At 46.0% G+C, this 21,666-nt stretch overlaps 1 protein-coding gene across 2 annotated transcripts in view; it reads left to right on the forward strand.

The window, feature by feature from the left end:
• The first annotated feature begins 281 nt into the window (after nt 1-281).
• LOC110498417 (calpain-3-like) overlaps nt 282-21,666 on the forward strand; it is a 43,429-nt gene continuing 22,044 nt past the window's right edge. For both annotated transcript variants that reach the window (XM_090211722.1, XM_090211723.1), the window contains exons 1-7: nt 282-689; nt 2,470-2,539; nt 9,352-9,470; nt 9,828-9,961; nt 11,782-11,950; nt 18,935-19,018; nt 19,180-19,274. In XM_090211722.1, the coding sequence (XP_090067848.1) occupies nt 438-689; nt 2,470-2,539; nt 9,352-9,470; nt 9,828-9,961; nt 11,782-11,950; nt 18,935-19,018; nt 19,180-19,274 (923 nt within the window). In that variant the 5' untranslated portion in view covers nt 282-437. The remainder of the gene's footprint in view (nt 690-2,469; nt 2,540-9,351; nt 9,471-9,827; nt 9,962-11,781; nt 11,951-18,934; nt 19,019-19,179; nt 19,275-21,666) is intronic.

Below are 21,666 nucleotides of genomic sequence, written 5' to 3' on the forward strand. Positions count from 1 at the left end.
TGTGTGTGTGTGTGTGTGTGTGTATGTGTGTGTGTGTGTGTGTTGTGTGTGTGTGTGTGTGTGTGTGTGTGTGTGTGTGCGTGTGTGTGTGTGTGTGTGTGTGTGTGTGTGTGTGTGTGTGTGTGTTGTGTGTGTGTGTGTGTGTGTGTGTGTGTGCGTGTGTGTGTGTGTGTGTGTGTGTGTGTGTGTGTGTGTTGTGTGTGTGTGTGTGTGTGTGTGTGTGTGTGTGTGTGTGTGTTGTGTGCATGCTAATGTAAAGGAACGTGAGTCTTTTTCACCATGCCTTTAGAGTCTATGACCTAGACGGAGGGGGACGTCATACAACGACACAGCCAATCAGAGACAACCCTGTTGGATTTATGCCAAGGTTTTTTAGGCTTGTAAAGACTTTAGTGGAAGTGGTAAAAGCCGACAGTTTAAAAAAATAATAATCCAGAATGCCCTTTACACCGTCCGGCTTCTTCTGTGACCGGCTGATCCGGGAGAGAGAGAGAAGAGATGGAGAAGGATCCCTCAGCAAGCCCCTGCGCTTCAGCGGGCAGGACTTTACCGCACTGAAACAAGAGTGCCTCACCAAGAAGTGCCTGTTTGAGGATGACACCTTCCCAGCCTCCGTGGAGTCTCTGGGGTACAAGGAGCTGGGACACAAGTCCAACAAGGTCAAGAACATCGTCTGGAAGAGACCGAAGGTAGGAGAGGAGTGGGGGGGGGGGAGGACATACAGGAGAGGAAGATGATTCAATAAAGAGGGGGAAGGAATGGACGCATGTGGGAAGTGGGATGATGTCCTACAATTACCGAGTCAACAACAAGGACGTTTCAGGATGCTTTGAAAAGGGATTCAATGATGGCAAAACATGTTGTGAAATCTGGAACTACATGTTCTGAACAGAGAAATCTAAGGACCTCTGTGAGGTACTTGTCACCATTCATTATGGGATGGAATCATGGTTGTTATGGCTGTTTGAAACATGGGACTGTCAGAAATGGTGGGGGGGGGCTGATTATATCGATCCGTGGCAAGGCTGGTTGTGAAGCTATGAATTAGTGAAGTATAGTTGATCTATTTGTTTGTAGAGAGATGCCAGGGACCTCAACCATACGATATTACCACCATGCTTAGGTGTCGATTCAATATGTAATGCGATTCTCACGATTCTACTGTATATTTCCTGTTTTATTGCGATTTAATGTTCCAAATAAATTGCTCACTATATGTCTGCCGCGGAGAGACGAGGAGAGACGAGGAGAAAATGAGTTCTGATCAGTCAGGGAAATAGATGTGCTGTAAACGTGTTGACTCACTATTTAAACAGAAGCTATGGAATTAAAAATAGCGGAGTTTTGGCGCAGGTACAGCCAACTAGCGCGTGCTAACGCTACCCACAGTAGCAAAATAATGATCATAATAATAATCGGAATTATATACACTGACTGAGCAAAACATTAAGAACACCTGCTCTTTCCATGATACAGACTGACCAGGTGAATCCAGGTGAAAGATATGATTCCTTATTGATCCACTTTAGTCAGTGTAGAATGAAGGGGAGGAGACGGGTTAAAGAAGGATTTTTAAACCTTGAGACAATTGAGACATGGATTGTGTATCTATCTGGCATTCAGAGGGTGAATGGGTAAGACAACATATGTAAGTGCCTTTGAACGAGGTATGGTAGTGGTTGTGGTTGTGTCAAGAACTGCAATGCTGCTGGGTTTTTCACACTCAACAGTTTCCCGTGTGTATCAAGAATGGTCCACCACCCAAAGGACATCCAGCCAACTTGACACAACTGTGGGAAGCATTGGAGTTAACATGGACCAGCATCCCTGTGGAACGCTTTCAACACCTTGTAGAGTCAACATGGGCCAGTATCCATGGGGTGCAACTCAATATTAGGAAGGTGTTCCTAATGTTTGGTACACTCAAAATGTGTGTATATATATTTATATATTTATAAAGTGCCTTCAGAAAGTATTCAGACCCCTTGACTTTTTCCACATTTTGTTACGTTACAGCCTTATTCTAAAAGGTATTAAGGCTGCTGAGGGGAGGACGGCTCATAATAGAGTCTGGAACATAACCAAATGGAATGGCATCAAACACATGGAAACCATAGAAACCATGGAAACCATGGAAACCGTGGAAACCATGGAAACCATGTGTTTGATGTACTCCATATTTGATACAATTCCACCAGCCATTAACCACGAGCCCGTCCTCCCAAAATTAAGGTGCCACCAACCTCCTGTGATATATACTATTATTATTAATTACTTATTTATTTACAAATCGATACTTGTAGTCAAATTTCAATATAATATCATTCAATAATAATGTAGTAATATGTAACTGTATGGATTTGAATATTTCCCTTACAACAGTGAAGTAGTTTATTTCAAAGTCATATCCCTCTTACGTCCCCCCCAGGCAGCTGATCCAAGTGTCTGTGTGTTTCTGTGTGTCACCAGGAGATCTGTGAGAACCCTCAGTTCATTGTGGGCGGAGCCAGCAGGACAGACATTTGCCAGGGAGATCTTGGTAAGTATAAATGTTACCCCATACCACACTACACTACACCACACCACACCACACCACACTACACTACACCACACCACACTACACCACGCTACACCACACCACACTACACCACACTACACTACACTACACTACACCACACTACACTACACTACACCACACCACACTACACCACACCACACTACACCACACTACACTACACCACACTACACCACACCACACCACACTACACTACACCACACCACACTACACTACACCACACCACACCACACTACACCACACTACACCACACTACACTACACTACACCACACCACACCACACTACACCACACCACACTACACCACACCACACTACACCACACCACACTACACCACACCACACTACACCACACCACACCACACCACACCACACTACACCACACCACACTACACCACACCACACCACACTACACTACACCACACCACACCACACCACACTACACCACACCACACTACACCACACCACACTACACCACACCACACCACACTACACCACACTACACTACACCACACCACACCACACCACACCACACTACACCACACTACACTACACCACACCACACTACACGACACCACACCACACTACACCACACCACACTACACCACACTACACCACACCCCACTACACCACACTACACCCCACTACACCACACTACACCACACTGCACCACACCACACTACACGACACCACACCACACTACACCACACCACACTACACCACACCACACTACACGACACCACACCACACTACACCACACCACACTACACCACACTACACCACACCCCACTACACCACACCACACCACACTACACCACACTACACCACACCCCACTACACCACACCACACCCCACTACACCACACCACACCACACTACACCACACTACACCACACCCCACTACACCACACCACACCACACTACACCACACCACACCACACTACACCACACTACACCCCACTACACCACACTACACCACACTGCACCACACCACACTACACCACACTACACCACACCCCACTACACCACACCACACCACACTACACCACACTACACGACACGACACCACACTACACCACACCACACGACACCACACCACAATGCACCACACCACACCACACCACACCACACCACAATGCACCACACCACACCACACCACTGGTACTGAGGAGAGGTCAGGTGTGTGATGTATTGACTGGTACTGAGGAGAGGTCAGGTGTGAGATGTATTGACTGGTACTGAGGAGAGGTCAGGTGTGCGATGTATTGACTGGTACTGAGGAGAGGTCAGGTGTGTGATGTATTGACTGGTACTGAGGAGAGGTCAGGTGTGCGATGTATTGACTGGTACTGAGGAGAGGTCAGGTGTGTGATGTATTGACTGGTACTGAGGAGAGGTCAGGTGTGTGATGTATTGACTGGTACTGAGGAGAGATCAGGTGTGTGATGTATTGACTGGTACTGAGGAGAGGTCAGGTGTGTGATGTATTGACTGGTACTGAGGATAGGTCAGGTGTGCGATGTATTGACTGGTACTGAGGAGAGGTCAGGTGTGTGATGTATTGACTGGTACTGAGGAGAGGTCAGGTGTGTGATGTATTGACTGGTACTGAGGAGAGGTCAGGTGTGTGATGTATTGACTGGTACTGAGGAGAGATCAGGTGTGCGATGTATTGACTCACGAGTTGGAAAGGGCAGGATGTTTTATGTACCATGATAACCCTGAGGGGAATACAACAAATTAGGATCAATGAGTTCGTCATTAAAAAGGCTGATCTTAGATATGTATTTTTGGGTCGTTTAATCAATTAGACCACGCCCATTCCAAGCTAATCTTAAAAAAAAAAAAAAGAAGATGGCTAACATATTGATCGTACTCTATAGTATACCTCTCAGGTCACCTGTCTCTTCAGGGCAGAAAACATCCCAGTGCTCCCCTGTGAGCCTCACGGCTGGCCTCTCCACCTCTCTACCAGGGGCCTCTCCACCTCTCTACCAGGGGCCTCTCCACCTCTCTACCAGGGGCCTCTCCACCTCTCTACCAGGGGCCTCTCCACCTCTCTACCAGGGGCCTGTCCACCTCTCTACCAGGGGCCTCTCCACCTCTCCACCAGTGGCCTCTCCACCTCTCTACCAGGGGCCTCTCCACCTCTCTACCAGAGGCCTCTCCACCTCTCTACCAGAGGCCTCTCCACCTCTCTACCAGAGGCCTCTCCACCTCTCTACCAGGGGCCTCTCCACCTCTCTACCAGGGGCCTCTCCACCTCTCTACCAGAGGCCTCTCCACCTCTCTACCAGGGGCCTCTCCACCTCTCTACCAGGGGCCTCTCCACCTCTCCACCAGGGGCCTCTCCACCTCTCTACCAGGGGCCTCTCCACCTCTCTACCAGGGGCCTCTCCACCTCTCTACCAGGGGCCTGTCCACCTCTCTACCAGGGGCCTCTCCACCTCTCTACCAGGGGCCTCTCCACCTCTCTACCAGAGGCCTCTCCACCTCTCTACCAGAGGCCTCTCCACCTCTCTACCAGGGGCCTCTCCACCTCTCTACCAGGGGCCTCTCCACCTCTCTACCAGGGGCCTCTCCACCTCTCTACCAGGGGCCTCTCCACCTCTCCACCAGGGGCCTCTCCACCTCTCCACCAGGGGCCTCTCCACCTCTCTACCAGGGGCCTCTCCACCTCTCTACCAGGGGCCTCTCCACCTCTCCACCAGGGGCCTCTCTATATTGTACTGGCTCTATGGAAGGGATTCCAGCTAGCAGCACTTCTCATTGTTGAGCTGTCCGTCCATTCAGTGTCGAGACTCTGTATGAAGTCACCAGGAGGGACAAAGGTCCATACAGGCTGCGACAACAATATTAACTGCCATTGTTCAGTGGTTAACTCACTGACTGGGCATATAGCCAACATGCAGGTTTGGAGAGACAGACAGAAAACACTGAGGTGAGAGACTGGGTACTGTTCCTCAAACACTGAGGTGAGAGACTGGGTACTGTTCCTCAAACACTGAGGTGAGAGACTGGGTACTGTTCCTCAAACACTGAGGTGAGAGACTGGGTACTGTTCCTCAAACACTGAGGTGAGAGACTGGGTACTGTTCCTCAAACACTGAGGTGAGAGACTGGGTACTGTTCCTCAAACACTGAGGTGAGAGACTGGGTACTGTTCCTCAAACACTGAGGTGAGAGACTGGGTACTGTTCCTCAAACACTGAGGTGAGAGACTGGGTACTGTTCCTCAAACACTGAGGTGAGAGACTGGGTACTGTTCCTCAACACTGAGGTGAGAGACTGGGTACTGTTCCTCAACACTGAGGTGAGAGACTGGGTACTGTTCCTCAAACACTGAGGTGAGAGACTGGGTACTGTTCCTCAAACACTGAGGTGAGAGACTGGGTACTGTTCCTCAACACTGAGGTGAGAGACTGGGTACTGTTCCTCAACACTGAGGTGAGAGACTGGGTACTGTTCCTCAACACTGAGGTGAGAGACTGGGTACTGTTCCTCAACACTGAGGTGAGAGACTGGGTACTGTTCCTCAACACTGAGGTGAGAGACTGGGTACTGTTCCTCAACACTGAGGTGAGAGACTGGGTACTGTTCCTCAACACTGAGGTGAGAGACTGGGTACTGTTCCTCAACACTGAGGTGAGAGACTGGGTACTGTTCCTCAACACTGAGGTGAGAGACTGGGTACTGTTCCTCAACACTGAGGTGAGAGACTGGGTACTGTTCCTCAACACTGAGGTGAGAGACTGGGTACTGTTCCTCAACACTGTGGTGAGAGACTGGGTACTGTTCCTCAACACTGAGGTGAGAGACTGGGTACTGTTCCTCAACACTGAGGTGAGAGACTGGGTACTGTTCCTCAACACTGAGGTGAGAGACTGGGTACTGTTCCTCAACAACACAAAGATATTGGAGGAAATATTGCATCAGTATTTTTACATATCAAGTCGGGAGAGGCAAATACGGACTCGCCTGTTGCCCAAAATCAGGACGACTGACTGAACTAGCTAGCTGGGAAGGTCTCATCGGGACGACTGACTGGACTAGCTAGCTGGGAAGGGCTCATCAGGATGACTGACTAAACTATCTAGCTAGGAAGGGCTTATCAGGATGACTGACTGAAGTAGCTAGCTAGGAAGGGCTCATTGGGATGACTGACTAAACTATCTAGCTAAGAAGGGCTTATCAGGATGACTGACTGAACTAGCTAGCTGGGAAGGGCTCATCAGGATGACTGACTAAACTAGCTAGCTGGGAAGGTCTCATCAGGATGACTGACTAAACTAGCTAGCTAGGAAGGGCTCATCAGGATGACTGACTAAACTAGCTAGCTAGGAAGGGCTCATCAGGATGACTGACTAAACTAGCTAGCTGGGAAGGGCTCATCAGGATGACTGACTAAACTAGCTAGCTGGGAAGGTCTCATCAGGATGACTGACTAAACTAGCTAGCTAGGAAGGGCTCATCGGGATGACTGACTAAACTAGCTATCTAGGAAGGGCTCATCAGGATGACTGACTAAACTAGCTAGCTAAGAAGGGCTCATCAGGATGACTGACTAAACTAGCTAGCTAGGAAGGGCTCATCAGGATGACTGACTAAACAAGCTAGCTAGGAAGGGCTCATCAGGATGACTGACTAAACTAGCTAGCTAGGAAGGGCTCATCGGGATGACTGACTAAACTAGCTAGCTAGGAAGGGCTCATCGGGATGACTGACTAAACTAGCTAGCTAGGAAGGGCTCATCAGGATGACTGACCGAACTAGCTAGCTAGGAAGGGCTCATCAGGATGACTGACTGAACCCAATCCATTCATCTCCACTCGACTCTCAGCTGCGTGAAATACCAGACGTCATCAATTTGTGCAGCAGGTGTGTCAGAAAAGCCTCTCTCCCTATCAAGTCCCACATGGAGACAACAAAGATGGTCACCACTCAATACTTGAACAATAAACAAAACATAACAGTGGGTCTCCCGTCCATCAACTCCAACCAATCACTGCCAGGGTGTTAGATAACAATGGTTTTTACATGTTGTGGACCTTTACCAGTGGCAATGGGGAATGAAACCAACCTCCCATTGAGCCTGTTGAATGACTGTGTGTTCATTGGGTGTGTGTGTGTGTGTGTGTGTGTGTGTGTGTTTACAGTGATTGTACAAAACATTAGGAACATCTTCCTATTATTAAGTTGCCCTCAGAATAGTCTCAATTTGTCGTGGACATGGACTCTACAAGGTGTCTAAAGCGTCCCACAGGGATGCTGGCCCATGTTGACTCTACAAGGTGTCTAAAGCGTTCCACAGGGATGCTGGTCCATGTTGACTCTACAAGGTGTCTAAAGCGTTCCACAGGGATGCTGGTCCATGTTGACTCTACAAGGTGTCTAAAGCGTTCCACAGGGATGCTGGTCCATGTTGACTCTACAAGGTGTTAGGTGTTCCACAGGGATGCTGGTCCATGTTGACTCTACAAGGTGTCTAAAGCGTTCCACAGGGATGCTGGTCCATGTTGACTCTACAAGGTGTTGAAAGCGTTCCACAGGGATGCTGGCCCATGTTGACTCTACAGGGTGTTGAAAGCGTTCCACAGGGATGCTGGTCCATGTTGACTCTACAAGGTGTCTAAAGCGTCCCACAGGGATGCTGGCCCATGTTGACTCTACAAGGTGTCTAAAGCGTTCCACAGGGATGCTGGTCCATGTTGACTCTACAAGGTGTCTAAAGCGTTCCACAGGGATGCTGGTCCATGTTGACTCTACAAGGTGTTAGGTGTTCCACAGGGATGCTGGCCCATGTTGACTCTACAAGGTGTCTAAAGCGTTCCACAGGGATGCTGGTCCATGTGGACTCTACAAGGTGTCTAAAGCGTTCCACAGGGATGCTGGCCCATGTTGACTCTACAAGGTGTCTAAAGCGTTCCACAGGGATGCTGGCCCATGTTGACTCTACAAGGTGTCTAAAGCGTTCCACAGGGATGCTGGTCCATGTTGACTCTACAAGGTGTTGAAAGCGTTCCACAGGGATGCTGGCCCATGTTGACTCTACAAGGTGTTGAAAGCGTTCCACAGGGATGCTGGTCCATGTTAACTCCAATGCTTCCCACAGTTGTGTCAAGTTGGCTGGATGTCCTTTGGGTGGTGGACCATTCTTGATACACACGGGAAACTGTTGAGCGTAAAAAACCCAGCAGCATTGCAGTTAAATATTTTGTCTTGCCAATTCACCCTCTCAGTGGCATACATACACAATCCATGACTCAATTGTCTCAAGACTTAAAAATCCTTCTTTAACCCGTCTCCTCCCCTTCATCTACACTGACTGAAGTGGACAAGTGACATCAATAAGGAATCATAGCTTTCACCTGGATTCACCTGGTCAGTGTATGTCATGGAAAGAGCAGGTGTTAATATTTTGTACACTCAATGTATGTGTGTGACTGTGTGCTTCCTAGGTGTGTCTGTCTGACTGTGTGTTCCTAGGTGTGTGTGTCTGTCTGACTGTGTGTTACTAGGTGTGTGTGTCTGTCTGACTGTGTGTTACTAGGTGTGTGTGTCTGTCTGACTGTGTGTTACTAGGTGTGTGTGTCTGTCTGACTCTGTGTTCCTAGGTGTGTGTGTATGTCCGACTGTGTGTTACTAGGTGTGTGTGTCTGTCTGACTGTGTGTTACTCGGTGTGTGTGTCTGTCTGACTGTGTGTTCCTAGGTGTGTGTGTCTGTCTGACTGTGTGTTCCTAGGTGTATGTCTGTTGGTAACTAACTGTGTGTTTCCTAGGTGACTGCTGGCTGCTGGCTGCTATAGCCTGTCTGACTCTGAATGAGAAGCTTCTCTACCGGGTCGTTCCTCAGGAACAGAGCTTCTCTGAGGAATATGGAGGAATCTTCCACTTCCAGGTCAGAACCCACCAATCAAAAGCACAGAACAAGAATGAGTTTACCAGTTAATACCAGGGTTAGAGGCTCTAAAACTCTTTTAGAGATTTGTTCCTATGGTCTAAACAACTCTCAATACTACACTATGTTACACTGTAATCACAGTTCCATTTCAATTCAGTCTGCTCAAGACGTACACTTATTTACAATTCACATTAAACTCGTTTTAATTTCCTTAAAAAGTGGGATAGGAATTTCAGTTTACTTCCTGAATTGTGTGAAATGAAATGAAATGAAATGAAATGGAATAACCCCAACCCCAACCCTGATTGCAATCCTCAACCGTATACTGCATTGGACAACTCTTTTCCCCCCCAGTTCTGGCGCTATGGCGACTGGGTTGACGTTGTTATTGACGACCGCATCCCCACCTTCAACAGCCAGCTGGTGTTCACCAAGTCTGCCGAGAGAAATGAATTCTGGAGTGCCCTGCTGGAGAAGGCCTACGCCAAGTATGTACTGCTTACCCTAAATCTAGACCAAGTAGGTAACCCTAACCCAAACCCTAACACCAAGTAGGTAACCTTTACCCCAACCCTACACCAAGTAGGTACCCCTAACCCTCACTCTCCTCCCCCCTCCCCAGGCTGAAGGGTGGTAACACCACGAGCCTAACCCTCACTCTCCCCCCTCTCCCCTGGCTGAAGGGTGGTAACACCATGACCCTAACCCTCACTCCCCCCCACCCCTCCACAGGCTGAAGGGTGGTAACACCACGACCCTAACCCTCACTCTCCCACCCCTCCCCAGGCTGAAGGGTGGTAACACCACAACCCTAACCCTCACTCTCCCATCACCCCTCCCCAGGATTCACGGTTCCTATGAGGCCCTGAAGGGCGGTAACACCACGACCCTAACCCTCACTCTCCCATCACCCCTCCCCAGGATTCACGGTTCCTATGAGGCCCTGAAGGGCGGTAACATCACGACCCTAACCCTCACTCTCCCACCCCCCCTCCCCAGGCTTCACAGTTCCTATGAGGCCCTGAAGGGCGGTAAAATCACGACCCTAACCCTCACTCTCCCACCCCCCCTCCCCAGGCTTCACAGTTCCTATGAGGCCCTGAAGGGCGGTAACACCACGACCCTAACCCTCACTCTCCCATCCCCCCTCCTCCCCAGCCTTCACAGTTCCTATGAGGCCCTGAAGGGCGGTAACACCACGACCCTAACCCTCACTCTCCCATCCCCCCTCTTCCCCAGGCTTCACGGTTCCTATGAGGCCCTGAAGGGCGGTAACACCACGACCCTAACCCTCCCTCTCCCATCCCTCCTCCTCCCCAGGCTTCACGGTTCCTATGAGGCCCTGAAGGGCGGTAACACCACAACCCTAACCCTAACCATCCCCTCTCCTCCCCAGGCTTCACGGTTCCTATGAGGCCCTGAAGGGCGGTAACACCACGACCCTAACCCTCACTCTCCCATCCCCCCTCCTCCCCAGGCTTCACGGTTCCTATGAGGCCCTGAAGGGCGGTAACACCACGACCCTAACCATCCCTCCTCCTCCCCAGGCTTCACGGTTCCTATGAGGCCCTGAAGGGCGGTAACACCACGACCCTAACCCTCCCTCTCCCATCCCCCCTCCTCCCCAGGCTTCACGGTTCCTACGAGGCCCTGAAGGACGGTAACACCACGACCCTAACCCCCACTCTCCCACCCCCCCTCCCCAGGCTTCACGGTTCCTATGAGGCCCTGAAGGGCGGTAACACCACGACCCTAACCCTCACTCTCCCATCCCCCTACTCCCCAGGCTTCACGGTTCCTATGAGGCCCTGAAGGGCGGTAACACGACGACCCTAACCATCCCTCCTCCTCCCCAGGCTTCACGGTTCCTATGAGGCCCTGAAGGGCGGTAACACCACGACCCTAACCCTCACTCTCCCATCCCCCCTCCTCCCCAGGCTTCACGGTTCCTATGAGGCCCTGAAGGGCGGTAACACCACGACCCTAACCATCCCTCCTCCTCCCCAGGCTTCACGGTTCCTATGAGGCCCTGAAGGGCGGTAACACCACGACCCTAACCCTCACTCTCCCATCCCCCCTCCTCCCCAGGCTGCACGGTTCCTATGAGGCCCTGAAGGGCGGTAACACCACGACCCTAACCCTCCCTCCTCCTCCCCAGGCTTCACGGTTCCTATGAGGCCCTGAAGGGTGGTAACACCACGACCCTAACCCTCACTCTCCCATCACCCCTCCCCAGGATTCACGGTTCCTATGAGGCCCTGAAGGGCGGTAACACCACGACCCTAACCCTCCCATCCCTCCCCCCCAGGCTTCACGGTTCCTACGAGGCCCTGAAGGGCGGTAACACCACGGAGGCCATGGAAGACTTTACCGGGGGCGTGACAGAGTTCTATGAGATGAAGGAGGCGCCCAAGGAGCTGTACAAGATCATGAAGAAGGCCCTGGAGAGAGGCTCTATGATGGGCTGCTCTATCGACGTGAGTCTCTGACCTTAGGATCGTGACCCCTGACCTCCAACGGGTCTCACAAACCGTAGTTGAAGACACTCACGTCGATAGAGCAGCCCATCATGGAGCCCCTCTCTTCATTTATGATTCTGACCCATCACCTGACCTGTCACCTGATCTAACACCTGACCTGTCACCTGACCTGTCACCAGACTTGTCACCTGACCTGTCACCAGACCTAACACCAGACGTGTCACCTGACCTGTCACCTGACCTGTCACCTGACCTGTCACCAGACCTGTCCCCTGACCTTTCACCTGACCTGTCACCTGATCTAACACCAGACCAGTCACCAGACCTGCCACCAGACCTGTCACCTGACCTGTCACCTGATTTGTCACCAGAACTAACACCTGACCTGTCACCTGATCTATCACCAGACCTGTCACCTGACCTGTCACCTGACCTGTCACCTGATCTAACACCAGACCTGTCACCAGACCTGCCACCTGACCTGTCACCTGACCTAAGACCAGACCTGTCACCAGACCTGTCCCCTGACCTAAGACCAGACCTGTCACCAGACCTGTCACCTGACCTGTCACCTGACCTAAGACCAGACCTGTCACCTGACCTGTCACCTGACCTGTCACCAGACTTGTCACCTGACCTGTCACAAGACCTAACACCAGACCTGTCACCTGACCTGTCACCTGACCTTTCACCTGACCTGTCACCAGACCTGTCACCTGACCTTTCACCTGACCTGTCACCTGATCTAACACCAGACCAGTCACCAGACCTGCCACCAGACCTGTCACCTGACCTGTCACCTGATTTGTCACCAGAACTAACACCTGACCTGTCACCTGATCTGTCACCAGACCTGTCACCTGACCTGTCACCTGACCTGTCACCTGATCTAACACCAGACCTGTCACCAGACCTGCCACCTGACCTGTCACCTGACCTAAGACCAGACCTGTCACCAGACCTGTCCCCTGACCTAAGACCAGACCTGCCACCAGACCTATCACCAGACATGTCACCTGACCTTTCACCTGACCTGTCACCTGACCTGTCACCAGACATGTCACCAGACCTGTTACCTGACCTGTTACCTGACCTGTCACCTGACCTGTCAGCTGACCTGTCACCTGACCTAACACCTGACCTTTCACCTGACCTGTCACCTGACCTTTCACTTGACCTGTCACCAGACCTAACACCTGACCTGTCACCTGACCTAACACCTGACCTGTCACCTGACCTAACACCTGACCTGTCACCAGACCTAACACCTGACCTGTCACCAGACATGTCACCTGACCTTTCACCTGACCTGTCACCTGACCTGTCACCAGACATGTCACCAGACCTGTTACCTGACCTGTTACCTGACCTGTCACCTGACCTGTCAGCTGACCTGTCACCTGACCTAACACCTGACCTTTCACCTGACCTGTCACCTGACCTTTCACTTGACCTGTCACCAGACCTAACACCTGACCTGTCACCTGACCTAACACCTGACCTGTCACCTGACCTAACACCTAACCTGTCACCAGACCTAACACCTGACCTGTCACCTGACTTGTCACCTGACCTGTCACCTGACTTGTCACCTGACCTGTCACCTGACTTGTCACCTGACCTGTCACCAGACCTAAGAGCCATTTCAGTCAATGCAAAAGGTATTACTATGTGTCCTGTCTGTGGTGGCCGGGGGTTAGTGCTGCCGTCCCCGCACCCTGTGCACGTGTGTACCGTGTCAGTGTGGGTACAAATCTGTCCCACTGTCTAATTGACACAATGGCCTTGTCCAAATCTGTCCCACTGTCTAATTGACACAATGGCCTTGTCCAAATCTGTCCCACTGTCTAATTGACACAATGGCCTTGTCCAAATCTGTCCCACTGTCTAATTGACACAATTCCCTTGTCCAAATCTGTCCCATTTTCTAATTGACACAATGGCCTTGTCCAAATCTGTCCCACTGTCTAATTGACACAATGGCCTTGTCCAAATCTGTCCCACTGCCTAATTGGCACAATGGCCTTGTCTAAATCTGTCCCACTGTCTAATTGACAGAATGGCCTTGTCCAAATCTGTCCCACTGCCTAATTGGCAGAATGGCCTTGTCCAAATCGGTCCCACTGTCTAATTGGCAGAATGGCCTTGTCCAAATCTGTCCCATTGTCTAATTGGCAGAATGGCCTTGTCCAAATCTGTCCCACTGTCTAATTGGCAGAATGGCCTTGTCCAAATCTGTCCCACTGTCTAATTGGCAGAATTGCCTTGTCCAAATCTGTCCCACTGTCTAATTGGCAGAATGGCCTTGTCCAAATCTGTCCCACTGTCTAATTGGCAGAATGGCCTTGTCCAAATCTGTCCCACTGTCTAATTGGCAGAATGGCCTTGTCCAAATCTGTCCCACTGTCTAATTGGCAGAATGGCCTTGTCTAAATCTGTCCCACTGTCTAATTGACAGAATGGCCTTGTCCAAATCTGTCCCACTGTCTAATTGGCAGAATGGCCTTGTCCAAATCTGTCCCACTGTCTAATTGGCACAATGGCCTTGTCCAAATCTGTCCCACTGTCTAATTGGCAGAATGGCCTTGTCCAAATCTGTCCCACTGTCTAATTGGCAGAATGGCCTTGTCTAAATCTGTCCCACTGTCTAATTGGCAGAATGGCCTTGTCCAAATCTGTCCCACTGCCTAATTGGCAGAATGGCCTTGTCCAAATCTGTCCCAATGTCTAATTGGCAGAATGGCCTTGTCCAAATCTGTCCCACTGCCTAATTGGCAGAATGGCCTTGTCCAAATCTGTCCCACTGTCTAATTGGCAGAATGGCCTTGTCCAAATCTGTCCCACTGTCTAATTGGCAGAATGGCCTTGTCCAAATCTGTCCCACTGTCTAATTGGCAGAATGGCCTTGTCCAAATCTGTCCCACTGTCTAATTGGCAGAATGGCAGTGTAAAAATATTCGTACTTCCGCTGTAAATAGTAGTTGTTTTGAGAATGCGAAATAAGAACGTTTCATAGTTTGTGAAATGTCTAAAATGTAGTATGTTGTAAATGCCAAGATGTCTTACTCATTTTTGGCTTTTCATCTAATAAAATTGCATACTATTGAGGAAGAGAATCGTGTTTTGAGACCCACGTATATTTGACAACAGCTGATAATCAGCTGAAGGGACACGTTGTACCAAAATGAACCAATGGCAGGAATCAAAGCAAATATGCCTTAGATGAGGTCTTCTCAGTAAGAGGAGCCAAGTATGCTGATATTTGTGGCTTACTGCATTCGTTTTTACTCAATAGTACTCAATAGTACATTCTAAATAGTGTCTAGTAGGACACTGTATGCAGATTTTGGACACGACCAATGCTTTCTTCTCTCTTTCCTTGTGAATAAAAACATGTAAAAATACAAGAATAGTGGGAACTGCCCCCCCCCCCCAAAATAACATATTTTAAAAAGTAGGTTATTTAATAAGAAAACAAAACAATTATGGCCACCAAACCCTGACCTGTATCTGCGTTTATCAGGGACTAAACCCTGACCTGTATCTGTGTTTATCAGGGACTAAACCCTGACCTGTATCTGTGTTCATCAGGGACTAAACCCTGACCTGTATCTGTGTTTATCAGGGACTAAACCCTGACCTGTATCTGTGTTTATCAGGGACTAAACCCTGACCTGTATCTGTGTTTATCAGGGACTAAACCCTGACCTGTATCTGTGTTCATCAGGGACTAAACCCTGACCTGTATCTGTGTTCATCAGGGACTAAACCCTGACCTGTATCTGCGTTTATCAGGGACTAAACCCTGACCTGTATCTGTGTTTATCAGGGACTAAACCCTGACCTGTATCTGTGTTCATCATGGACTAAACCCTGACCTGTACCTGTGTTTATCAGGGACTAAACCCTGACCTGTATCTGTGTTTATCAGGGACTAAACCCTGACCTGTATCTGTGTTCATCAGGGACTAAACCCTGACCTGTATCTGTGTTTATCAGGGACTAAACCCTGACCTGTATCTGTGTTTATCAGGGACTAAACCCTGACCTGTATCTGTGTTCATCAGGGACTAAACCCTGACCTGTATCTGTGTTTATCAGGGACTAAACCCTGACCTGTATCTGTGTTTATCAGGGACTAAACCCTGACCTGTATCTGTGTTCATCAGGGACTAAACCCTGACCTGTATCTGTGTTCATCAGGGACTAAACCCTGACCTGTATCTGTGTTTATCAGGGACTAAACCCTGACCTGTATCTGTGTTTATCAGGGACTAAACCCTGACCTGTATCTGTGTTCATCAGGGACTAAACCCTGACCTGTATCTGTGTTTATCAGGGACTAAACCCTGACCTGTATCTGTGTTTATCAGGGACTAAACCCTGACCTGTATCTGTGTTTATCAGGGACTAAACCCCGACCTGTATCTGTGTTTATCAGGGACTAAACCCTGACCTGTATCTGTGTTTATCAGGGACTAAACCCTGACCTGTATCTGTGTTTATCAGGGACTAAACCCTGACCTGTATCTGTGTTTATCAGGGACTAAACCCTGACCTGTATCTGTGTTCATCAGGGACTAAACCCTGACCTGTATCTGTGTTTATCAGGGACTAAACCCTGACTTGTATCTGTGTTTATCAGGGACTAAACCCTGACCTGTATCTGTGTTTATCAGGGACTAAACCCTGACCTGTATCTGTGTTTATCAGGGACTAAACCCTGACCTGTATCTGTGTTCATCAGGGACTAAACCCTGACCTGTATCTGTGTTCATCAGGGACTAAACCCTGACCTGTATCTGTGTATATCAGGGACTAAACCCTGACCTGTATCTGTGTTTATCAGGGACTAAACCCTGACCTGTATCTGTGTTCATCAGGGACTAAACCCTGACCTGTATCTGTGTTTATCAGGGACTAAACCCTGACCTGTATCTGTGTTCATCAGGGACTAAACCCTGACCTGTATCTGTGTTCATCAGGGACTAAACCCTGACCTGTATCTGTGTTTATCAGGGACTAAACCCTGACCTGTATCTGTGTTCATCAGGGACTAAACCCTGACCTGTATCTGTGTTTATCAGGGACTAAACCCTGACCTGTATCTGTGTTTATCAGGGACTAAACCCTGACCTGGATTTAATTGTATTTTTTTGTTAACGATCTTCAGAAAATACTCTGTGATGTCAAAGTGAAAGAAAATTTATAAAATTCCAAAATGTATATTTTAATTAGATAAGTATTCAATCCCCTGAGTCAATACATGTCAGAATCACCTTTGGCAGTGATTACAGCTGTGAGTTTTTTCTGTGTAAGTCTCTAAGAGCTTTCCACACCTGGATTGTACAATATTTGCCCATTATTCTTTTCAAAATTCTTCAAACTCCGTCAAGTTGGTTTTTGAACATTCCTAGACGGCAATTCTCAAATCTTGCCATAGATTTTCAAGACAATTTAAGTTTAAATGTAACTAGGCCCCTCAGGAACATTCAATGTCATCTTGGTAAGTAACTCCAACATGTAATTGGCATTTTAGGTTATTGTCCTGCTGAAACGTGAATGAGTTTTCCTCTAGGATTTTGCCTGTGCTTAACTCTATTCCGTTTCTTTCTATCCTAAAAAACTCCCTAGTTCTTGCCCATGACAAGCATACACATAACATGATGCAGTCCACCACAATGCTTGAAAATATGAGGAGTGTTACTCAGTGATGTGTTGTGTTGGATTTGTCCCAAACATAATGCTTTGTTTTCAGGACAAAAAGTGTATTTCTTTGCCACATTGTTTGCAGTATTACTTTGATGCCTTATTACAAACAGGATGCATGTTTTGGAATATTTTTATTCCTTCTTTTCACTCCTTTTCACTCTGTCAATTATGTTAGTATTGTGGAGTAATGTCACAGTTTTCTTCCGTCGAAGGAGAGGCGGACCAAAATGCAGCGTGGGTATTTAGATTCATGGTTCTTTAGTAAAGAAACTACACATGAACAAACTAACAAAACAATAAACATAACATGAAACCCGAAACAGCCCTATCTGGAGCAAACAAACACAGAGACAGGAACAATCACCCACCAAACACTCAAAGAATATGGCTGCCTAAATATGGTTCCCAATCAGAGACAACGATAAACACCTGCCTCTGATTGAGAACCACTTCAGGCAACCATAGACTTTGCTAGATAACCCCACTAAGCCACAATCCCATAACCTACAAAAAACCCTGGACAAAACACACCACATAAAATAACCCATGTCACACCCTGGCCTGACCAAAATAATAAAGAAAACACAAAATACTAAGACCAGGGCGTGACAAGTAACTACAATGTTGTTGATCCATCCTCAGTTTGCTCATATCACAGCCATTCTCTTGCATTTTAAAGATGATGGTACAAAAAACAAACGCATGTTTTATCTTTGTATTATCTTTAATCAGATCTAATGTGTTATATTCTCCGACATTAATTTCACATTTCCACAAACTTCAAAGTGTTTCCTTTCAAATGGTATCAATAATATGCATATCCTTGCTTCAGGTCCTGAGCTATTTAATGTCATTTATTGTGAAAATTGAAAAAAAAGGGGTGGATCTTTTAACCTACATTTTTGTGGGGTGGTGTACCTAATAAACTGTCCGGTAAGTGTACACTTCCACAATAGACCTGTCATGTAATAATAGTAGACAACGCTACTGTAAATAAACACTAGCTCTTATGTTTAATTGTAAATTAAGTCCTTCTGGGTAAAGACATAAGTGACTGAATTGTAAAACTGAATTGAATTGTAAAAACCTGTTGGATCTCCGTTTTTAAAAAGTCTCTCAGTCTCAACTGAAAACAGTCCAGTTTTGAATGTATGTCTTTACCCGTTTCAATGAAGACAACTACGTAAATGACCTCTCAACGGATTCTGTTGTGTCTGGTATAGCGAAGACCAGCTATGTGATTCATGTGTTGTCTATTCCATTCTCCAGTCCCTGGTTCCTGCTCGTTTCGAGACGCGCACTGTGACTGGCCTTGTGAAGGGCCACGCCTACTCTGTGACTGCCGTCGAGGAGGTGAGATACACCCATAGCAACATATAGATTCACTTCACGCCAATGGTTGTGGGTTGGGACAAAGCTGACTCAAGCAGCCAATGGTTGTGGGTTGGGACAGCTGACTCAAGCAGCCAGTGGTTGTGATTGTTACATGGACAGGTGTGTGTGTTTCTCCTCAGTGTAAGCAGTCCCAGCACAAGGAGCCTAAGGTGCGTCTGGTGCGCCTCAGGAACCCCTGGGGACAGGTGGAGTGGAATGGGCCCTGGAGTGACAAGTAAGATATGCTTGATTGATTGATTTATTGATTGATTGATTGAACTGGCACCAGTGATAGACACAGGTTGGTTTCCAATGTCTATGCTAGCATACCATTCCTAATACATTGCATCGTTCTACTAAGGCTACGTTTACACAGGTATCCCAATTCTGATCTTTTTTCAACTAATTTGTATTTTGACCAATCACATCAAATCTTTTCATATCAGAACTTTTTCAGAACTGGTCTGATTGGTCAAAATTCCATTTATCACATATATATAACCTTTATGCCATTTTTCAAATGTATGACATTTATGATATTTAGCACGTTTATGATATTTAGCACATTTATGACATTTATGACATTTAGCCCATTATGAAATTTAGCACATTTAGCACATTATGACATTTAGCACATTATGACATTTAGCACATTATGACATTTAGCACATTTAGCACATTTAGCACATTATGACATTATGACATTTAGCACATTATGACATTTAGCACATTTAGAACATATAGTACATTATAACATTTAGCACATTATGACATTTAGCACATTTAGCACGTTAGTACATTATAACATTTAGCACATTATAACATTTAGCACATTTAGCACATTAGTACATTATAACATTTAGAACATTATGACATTTAGCACAATTAGCACATTTAGCACATTTAGAACATTATCACATTTAGCACATTTAGCACATTTAGAACATGATCACATTTAGAACATTATCACATTTAGCACATTTAGAACATTATGACATTATCACATTTAGCACATTTAGAACATTATGACATTATGACATTTAGCACATTTAGCACATTATGACATTTTGCACATTTAGTACATTATGACATTATCACATTTAGCACATTTAGAACATGATCACATTTAGCACATTATCACATTTAGCACATTTAGAACATTATGACATTATCACATTTAGCACATTTAGTACATTATGACATTATGACATTTAGCACATTTAGCACATTATGACACATTATGACATTTAGCACATTATGACATTTAGCACATTATGACATTTAGCACTTTTAGCATTTTTAGCACATTATGACATCATGACATTTAGCAAATTTAGCTAATTTAGCGCATTCTGGCATTTAGCACATTTAGCACATCCTGGCATTTACCACATTTGGCACATTATGACATTTAGCACATTTAGCCCATTATGACATTTAGGTTATTTAGCACATTATGACATTTAGCACATTATGACATTTTTTAGTACATTATGACATTTATGACATTATGCCATTTAGCACATTATGACATTTATGACATTTAGCACCATTAGGACATTTAGCACATTATGCCATTTAGCACATTATGACATTTATGACATTTAGCACATTATGACATTTAGTACATTATGACATTTAGTACATTATGACATTTAGTACATTATGACATTTATGACATTTTGACATTTATGACATCATGACATTTAGCACATTATGACATTTAGTACATTATGACATTTATGACATTATGACATTTATGACATTATGACATTTATGACATTTAGCACATTAGGACATTTAGCACACTATGCTATTTAGCACATTATCACATTATGACATTTAGCACACTATGCTATTTAGCACATTATCACATTATGACATTTAGCACACTATGCTATTTAGCACATTATCACACTATGCCATTTAGCACATTATGACATTTATGACATTTAGCACATTATGACATTTAGTACATTATGACATTTAGCACATTATGACATTGATGACATTATGACATTTATGACATTTAGCACATTATGACCTTTATGACATTATGCCATTTAGCACATTATGACATTTAGCACATTATGCCATTTAGCACATTATGACATTTAGCACATTATGACATTTAGCACACTATGCTATTTAGCACATTATCATATTATGACATTTATGACATTTATGGCACATTACATTACATTATTTTATACCACATTACATTATTTTATATCACATTACATTATTTTATATAATGCTACATTATATTATATTACATTGTATTATATTACATTACATTATGTTATATTATATTATATTATATTACATTACATTATGTTATATTATATTATATTATATTATACTAATTATATTATATTACATTATATTACATTATATTATATTATATTATATTATATTACATTATATTATATTATATTATATTATATTACATTACATTATGTTATATTATATTATATTATACTACATTATATTATATTATATTATATTATATTATATTATATTACATTATAATACATTATATTATATTACATTATATTATATTATATTATATTACATTATATTATATTACATTATAATACATTATATTATATTACATTATATTATAT

This window comes from Oncorhynchus mykiss, chromosome 19, assembly GCF_057628025.1.
Source record: "Oncorhynchus mykiss isolate SJ-2025 chromosome 19, ASM5762802v1, whole genome shotgun sequence".
In the NCBI taxonomy this organism is placed as follows: domain Eukaryota; kingdom Metazoa; phylum Chordata; class Actinopteri; order Salmoniformes; family Salmonidae; genus Oncorhynchus; species Oncorhynchus mykiss.